General features: G+C 33.2%; 1 protein-coding gene across 1 annotated transcript; it reads left to right on the forward strand.

Annotated features, from left to right (window-relative positions):
* Positions 1–1,860: 1,860 nt before the first annotated feature.
* On the forward strand, positions 1,861–5,614 carry LOC145577915 (putative cysteine-rich receptor-like protein kinase 9). Its single transcript, XM_081635334.1, has 2 exons — positions 1,861–2,677; positions 5,544–5,614. Exons 1-2 carry the CDS (start codon positions 1,861–1,863, stop codon positions 5,612–5,614), a joined length of 888 nt encoding a protein of 295 aa, XP_081491460.1.
* Positions 5,615–8,592: the final 2,978 nt, after the last annotated feature.

Genomic DNA, 8,592 nt, shown 5'->3' on the forward strand with positions numbered 1-8,592 from the left:
TTATATATATATATATATATATATATATATATATATATATATATATATATATATATATATATATATATATATATATATTTTGGTGTTTAGAGAGCCATAAGGACGGGTGATTCTCATGTATATATAATAGGCATTGCCTAATGAAGAAGTACAACTTAGATTAACATCTACATTTCTCTCATGTATTATTACTTTCTCATTATTTTATAACAAGAATTAAATTATTCATGTCTCTTTAGCTCATTTAAAAAAATTCCCATTCTTTGTAATTTCCTTAATGTCTACCAGCAACTAAAGCCGGTTTTTAAGAATTAGATTAGGGTAATAATTTTCCATAAATTGCAAATCTCAAGTATCCGTTTTGGACCCTCGATCCTCGGACATGAGTATGACAGTTGAATACTTTATTTTAGTTCAAAATTGTATATTATTTTCACAAAATATCTAAGCCGGTTTTCTGAATACGTACCTGTATCGGATATGAGTACCCGAATATGAGTAACATAGTTACAAATTGCCTTAGGAAGATATTTTCCATTACAACCAAATAATACCTTGGTCTTAATTGAAAAGATAATTTAAAAGGAGAAAATCCAAGCTGATCTTGTCGATAAACTTGAATAGTTATCACACGACAATATTTTAATAAAAGTGTATAAAAAGTGAATTGGATATGTTGACTGACCGGGGACCTACAAAAACTAGAAGGGTTGTGGCTTTTTATTAGGATTAATGTAACTTATAATTGTTATCTCTATCTTTTAAAAAGTATGAGAAAATACTTATCAATGTGCGAAGACAATTATATTTCTTGAAATGTTTGTTTACCTATATACCCCTATAACTCTATTGCTATTATGCTAATTGTTTTTAAATTTTTTCTTTTGTGATTTAATGATTTAAAGGCCTATTCACATTTACTGAACTGAACTGAGATAAAATGAATATTTTATGAGAGAAGGAAATTAGGAGCAAAACTGAACTGAACTGAACTGATTGGAGTTGAACTGAATTGAATTGAACTGATTTGAGCTAAGATGAACTAAACTGAACTGAAATTAAGCTGAAGTGATCAGACAGTAACTCTTATGAATAATATTTGGATAATTGTACCCTCTACAATGTTTATTTGATCTCATTGACGCTAATTGCCTTGTTTATAACTCTTAAAATAGTATGCGGACATTTATATTCCTAAAAATATTTCTATTTTCTTTCATTATATTATCAACAATTAAAAGAGCTCTCTGATGGCTAGTTATGACACGCGTTGAGTGTTAGCTGTTTTAGTAGTTTCAGAATTTGGACATATAGTAACAAGCAAAGCTACAAGTTGTGATTGCTTACTACTGTTATCATACTAAAATCATTGAAAGTTCTTATTAAAAATTGTTGAAAGATAATATTTTTATTTGACGGGTGATACATATTACTTCGTGTAAAAGTATATAAGAATAAAAATCAATTCAAATCCATATAAACTAGAGACCAAGTTTATAAAGGAAAGTAGAGAAGAAGTTTATTAAGTAAAGCCCACTTGGTAGCGAGGGGTGATACGGGTGACAGTATGGACTTTGTTTGTCTTAGTTCTCTGGCGAAATTGGACCTCTCTTTGTAATTAATATATGCTCTATCTTTCTTTAAAAAAAAAAAAAAGTTTATTACGTAATGAGATTAGACTAAGTCATTTAATCCTACTATATAGAATTGATCAAGTCAATTAATCCATCTATAAATATACGATTATTGACCAACTCAAATAATTGAAGGCTATTTATACCTGACCAAGTTCATCATTTATTGTATTCCCGCCATTTTCATACACTTAGCATAATTAGATGGCTTTTTTCTATTACAAACATGCCTATTTCTAAATTCTCAAACATCAAAATAACTCTTTCCTTCATCGTTTTGGTATTCCTAATTCGTATCAACTCGCAACCTACTCATGATATTACCGGATCATGTTTTGGTGATGATAAGGCTGATCAATACAATTCTCAAACCGACATTGATAAAGCCATAACTCCACTCATATCCAATGCATCAAACACATACTTCGGCAGTATATCAACCGGCTCCGGCACAGACCAGTTTAATGCCTTATATTATTGTCGATACGATTTCTCACTTCAAACTTGTAAAAGTTGTGTCGAAAGTGCTTTCAATAGAGTCCGTTCATTATGCTTTCCAAATAAAGAAAGCTACAGATATTTCGAAGAGTGTATGGTGTACTACTCTAACAATTCAATCTCTGCTGAAAGGATAGATAAGTCAATAAGGTCAGCCACAAGTGGTGGTCGAAATTTAACTCCTGAAGAGCAATCCAATTTTAGGCAGATTTTGGACAAAACCATAAGCAATCTCACCAATAACATGAGTTCGGAGTTTAATACTTCCTCCCGTAACTTTGCTACCACAGCAGAGAAATACTCGTCGACTGAGACCCTGTACGCAGTTGGGCAATGTAATCCGTATATTGCCCCCACAAATTGCAGTACATGCCTGCGGGAAATTTTCGATTGGTTCATGACTCCTGCTTATAGTGTTATGGACGTAACTTATGCACAAATAATGTCGCCCATTTGTCGGTTAAGTTACTTATTATCTAACGAGGAGCTAAGTCGTCCATGGAATTTTGTGGGATATATAGCACGACATCCAAGTGTATCTTCAGGTAATTTAAATTTATAGTCCTTTCAATTAACATCTATAAATAATTGGAATGAAAAGTGGCTTCGTATGTAATAAATACTCTATTTCCCTCGTTATATACTAAACACATAGCAAATTTGATTCAGTTAGTACGTTACAAGGTGAAAACTGTGATATGATGAATAAATATAACTGCTTTAAGGAAATGAATTGGAGACATTTTAATTTAATTAATCAAAAGTATGCTGTTTTAATCAATATGAATCTAATCAAGTCTGTACAAATGTAAAATTTACATAAGTATGTCAGTAATGTCATGAACATTCAAATATAACAACATAAACCTTAACAATTTTGTTTCGACCCGAAATTGAATAATATATTCTTATTGAGCTTCGTCACTTACGTTTTCTTTGTAATTAGATTATAACCCACTTTATTCATTAATATTGAGCATGTCATTTGTTATTGAAAAAGTTATCCCATATTGGCTAATCTATACTCTATATACCAAAGTAATCACCAAAGGAGACACTTGGCATAATTTTGTTACAAAAATTTTCTCTATATACCAAAATCTATACTCTATGTACAAAAAGATTTTGGACAAATGCTATTTATTTATTTTCTTACAAAAATTCTATTACAAAATCAAAATTCTTTTTATAAATTTTATTTTTATACTATATAATATGCTACACATAAGAATTTAAAAGATAGATAGTAATAAATTCAAATTTGAAAAAAATTAAAATTGTTACATAAGTTTTTTGAAAGAAAGAGAGAGAAGGATGTTACACAAGTCATTTAAGTTCAATTAACTCTATTTCAATTGACTATTATTATTAAAAATCTTATTTTATAAATCCGTGCATTGCACGGGGCCAAAAACTAGTAATATTCTAAAACTCTTCGATGTACGCTAATATTAGCTAAAACTACACTAAATTATTACAAAGGTTGTGTTGCAATGATTTATTTATTTATTTTATAGGGAAATTGCAATGATTTTATTTAAAACATCTTTAACAAGCAATTATTGCAATAAAGGAAATAAAAATAAATTCAGAGGAAGATAAATATTAATAGGTGAATAGTGCGCAAATTTATACTCCATAATATTTCACTTGAAAAATGGAAATGCAAAACTCTATGAAATTTATGTATTCACGATATTTTACCGAGTACATTCTTAGGCCCCATTCACTTCACCTTATTTTTCCTGAAAACTATTTTTACTTAATTGATTTTACTTAACAGAAATTATTTTTTGCTGATCTTAAATTATTTTTACCGATTTTCTAATATATTCCTTCTTGAAGTTTACTTAACTTAAATTATATTTATTGGACTGAAATTATTTTTGCTGAACTGAACTTTTTTTTAACAAACTGAAATTAATTTTACTGAGTTGAATTCTTTTCACTGAATATTATTTTTATAAGGTGAAGTAAACAAGGCCTTAGTGTATGAAACTTGAATTTTGTGTTTGCATTATGATAAAATATGCAATATTCAACTTTTGTAATGTTGACTTAAGGGAAAACGTTTATGCTAAATGCTAATGTTACCGATATTGTCATGCTAGTTTTGTGCCCCGTGAGATGCTCGGGTTGTTTATTAATTTTTAAGATAAATTTTTAATCTATATGTCAAATTTTAAAGTATATCATTGATACAAAATTATATAGCAATTGATGAGCTTTTGTGACGATTTGCTATCTAGTAGGCATGTAATGACATAAAAAAAAAATTAACAAAAAATAAATAAATAAAAAAAAATGTTCAAAACCCGTTGGGTTAATCTAAACCCAAAACTTTGGGCAATGGTTGAACATTTCTTTACTCGTAACCCGAAATGACCCGATCCGAGATGACTCATGACCTGACCCTGATTAATAGGTCTAGATAGTAATAAAATTATATTAGATTGTGAATTATATTATCTTAATCGATAAGTATATATATTATAAATGGATGTTTACGTTTTGAACTAATTCTTTCACAACAAAAAAGTATAATCTAAAAATATTAATTGAATACAATTATAATCAATTTGTACATCTAAATTATTGGTATTTTATCGAAACTAAAACTCTAAATTAACAATTTTATCCTAAAATTCTATCCAAATTTGATTGAAAATAGAATTCTTAACTAATTTTTTTTATCCTATAAAGTCCATCTAAATCTATCCAATGTGGCGTGACACTTGGCGAAAAGTTGGAACGTCAAGTGTCACTGTCTCGTAGCTTTATATACTTCGTATTAGTTATATTATGATAGGCATATACCGGTCAACTAAAAAGTCAATTGTTACCAATATAGTGACTAATTAACTATGTTAGTAAATGCCTACAAATAAAGGTGGGCATCGTGCCGTGCAGGGCCGTGCCTGGGTGGGGCTCGTGCCGGGCCGTGTCGTGCCAAATTTTGGCACACCCCAGCCCACGGCACGGCACGACCCACGTGCCCGCAGCCCGTAATTTTTTTTTAAATATATATGTATATATAAAAAAAATCGATTTATTGTGTTATAAATAATTAAATAAGTTTATATAAATTAATCGATTTATATAAACTTATTTACTTATTTATTTATTAATTAAATAATATTATTTAATTAAATAAGTTTATATAAATAAACTTAATTAATTAAGTTTTATTTGAACATGGGCCGTGCCACGGGCCGTGCCGGCGTACCGATGACTGTGCCGCCCGCCTTGCCCGTGCCGTGCCCATGCCGGATTTCCACGACCCACAAGTGGACTGTCGTGCCGTGCCGTGCCAGGCCGTGCCGGAGTCGTGTCGGGCCCGTGTCACCCGCATGACGACATGGCCGGTGCCCATCTTTACCCACAAATCTTAACTCTCTTCATTTCTTGCAGGAACACGCGGAAGTTCAATAATTGGTGCAATAATAGCTAGTGTGGCATTGTGTTTGAAGCTTCTCCTCTAATATATATATATATATATATATATATATATATATATATATATATATATATATATATATATATATATATCCTTTTGAAACCGCACTAATAATTATATACATGTGTGTATCTATGCTTTTATATAATAATACGTAGTATATATAATGTCTATATGCAAGGTGTGCCGTAATTTATAAATAATGTGCATTAAGGAGTAGGATTTATAAATAATGTGTACTAGTATTTCTTCTAGTTAGAAATGTATTCTAATGTTTTCCTAATTCTTCTTCTTTTTTTCTTTTTTTTTTGACAAGAATGTTTTCCTAATTCTTATTTTTAAAACAATACAAAAAAAAAAAAATGTTTAGTATAAAGTATTGTACCCTATTTACATCATTACATATATGTCCATCATAATTAAGTTTGATGATTTTTAAATACTATCTTGTTTGACAAGCTACCTTTCGCCTCTAAAACTAAAAATGCTCTGACCCTTGGTAGTTTATTTTTGAAATATTTGAGATTTATGCTATTATTTGGGAAATTTTTTTTATTATTATTTTTATTTATTTTTTTGACAAAGGATACAAACAAATTACATATTAATACTGAAGCAAATAGAATTAACTGCCACTTCTCCTGCAATTAGATGAGCTCTATGGACGCGCTGACGATCCGCCTTATAAATTCTACAAAACCGAAAGCTTGAGCCAAGTTGTAAAATCCTCCGAATAAGCCAAATGTGAGCGACATTACCTTGTCCCTCCCCACTAAATAGGGTGATAAGATTATATGAATCAGTAAAAAACCGTGAGCGACAGAAACCCTCGATCAAAAGCCCACTGTAGCCCATACATGCATGCCAACGCCTCCGTACATAAAGCTAAGGAACAAACCCCATAGTTACTACCTCCACTGATCCGATCATCTAGTGGGTCATCATTATCCAAGCACCATCCCATTCCTGCTTGTTGAGAGTATTTGAACCAAGAGCCATCTATTTGAAGAGAAAGCAAAGCACTCCCATGGGAAGTCAGGCCGAGCTGAGCTATGTAAAACCCAGGCGGAGAAGAGGCACCACCATCTGCCACCGCAATATTAGGGGTACTAGCAGGGGCATCCGAGTTGACAAAGATTGAATAATTATCCATGACCTTTGCAAACAGAGAATCAAAAGGTCGGGACGCAGAAGAATCCCTAAAGATTATGGAATTACGACATAACCACAAACTCTAAAGCGTACCGACGAAGGTACCTAAGTGAGTACTAGAAGGTCCATCCCGACTGATAAAAAGTCGGATATAATCTTGGATCTAATTTGTGAGAGAAAGGACTCCATAAAATTCTAAGCGAATGCAGAGGCATCCACCCCTCCAAACCGATCGTGCACTAAAGCACATTCTGAATAGGTGTTGTAAATCCTCTGGTTCCGAACAACAGAGGTCACAGAACACGTCTTGAATCGAAACTCCTCTATGATTAAGTTCCACCTTGATCACAAGAGCGCGGTGTAGCAATTTCCATAAGAACAACTTCCATGTAGGTTGTAGTTGGAGAGACCAAAGAACCTTCTAGAAAGTGTGAGTAGCGGAATGTGTAGAAGCAGGAGAAAGTTGTTGTTGAAGCATAGCATAACCAGTTTTAACCGAGTACTTTCCAGAAGGGGTACTCGCCCAATAACGGAAATCATCCTGATTCGTATCAAGGATCTGCATTGCTAGGATTGTTAAAGCATTCGCATGAACAAACCAATCGACAACTTTAGAAGTATCCCACCCCATCGTCTGATGATTGATGAAAAAACTGATAGTATGAGGAGCCAAATTTGGTAAAGGAATTCCAGGTTTGAACTCATGCAACCATTGACCCACTTAGCTGACCTAGCTAGAGTGGACTGGCCGTTACCAATTTTCCAGTTACAACCATGTTTCAAAAGAGTGTTTTCCCGAAGTAACCCATGAAGGCCATAAGAATGACGACCAGAATAAAGGGCCGAGAATTAGGGTTGTTGGAAAGAAAGGTCGTTCGGGCACCGAAAATTTAGAGACTAGCAACTGGGGATTGGTAAAGAGTCTCCAAACCTGTTTCATTAGCAACACCTTGTTTAAGGATGACAAGCAGTGAATGCCCAAGCCACCCAACCCGCGAGGAAGATGCATGGTATCCTTATTAACCAAATGTATGCCTTTATTATCAGAATGCGCCTAGAAGAAGCGCATGAGCAAGGAATCTATTTTCCCACTAATGGAGACTGACAACTCATAGCAAGCAAGCACATGGGAAGCCATTGCAACAAGGATTGAGTTAATGAAAATTAACTTCTGCGATTGTGAAAGTCGGGTTGCATTTAAACAATGGATTCTTCCAATAATTTTGTCGATGATGAATTGGAAGTGGTCTTTCTTTTTTCCGATGAAGTCGATTGGAGCCCCCAGGTGATGATCGAACACCTGAACATGCCTCATTTGGAATATTGATTTGAACCCTACTTGAGAAGGCCAACCGATATTCGGGCTAAACTTAATCAAAGATTTTGATAGGTTCAACTCTTCTCTGGAAATCTTAGTAAACCTTTGAATGATCTGCATGATATTAGTACAGGAAGCAGTCGTAGGCCGAAAAAAAGATGAGAAAATCATCCGCAAAGAATAGATGGGAGATAGTAGGGCTTGTTCTGGATAGCTTGATTCCCTGAAAAAGCCTCAAATCCTATCCCAGATCCAACATACGAGAGAAAATATCAATGCAGAATAGGAAAAGATATGGTGAGATAGGATCACCTTGGCGAAGACCACACTATGGTTTAAAGGTGTTCGAGGTAGTACCGTTAACCAAAGATTTGTAAGTAACCGTGGCGAGGCACTGTTGGATCATCTGTAACTAACAAGCCGAAAACTCCAATGAACTTTGTCATAAGCTTTGCTCATATCAATTTTGATTGAAGCAAGCCAATTAGTGCTAGTTTTGGAGGCATTGATTTTCTCCATCAGTTCATGGCTTA

This window comes from Chenopodium album, chromosome 14, assembly GCF_948465745.1.
Source record: "Chenopodium album chromosome 14, dcCheAlbu1.1, whole genome shotgun sequence".
Classification (NCBI taxonomy): Eukaryota; Viridiplantae; Streptophyta; class Magnoliopsida; order Caryophyllales; family Amaranthaceae; genus Chenopodium; species Chenopodium album.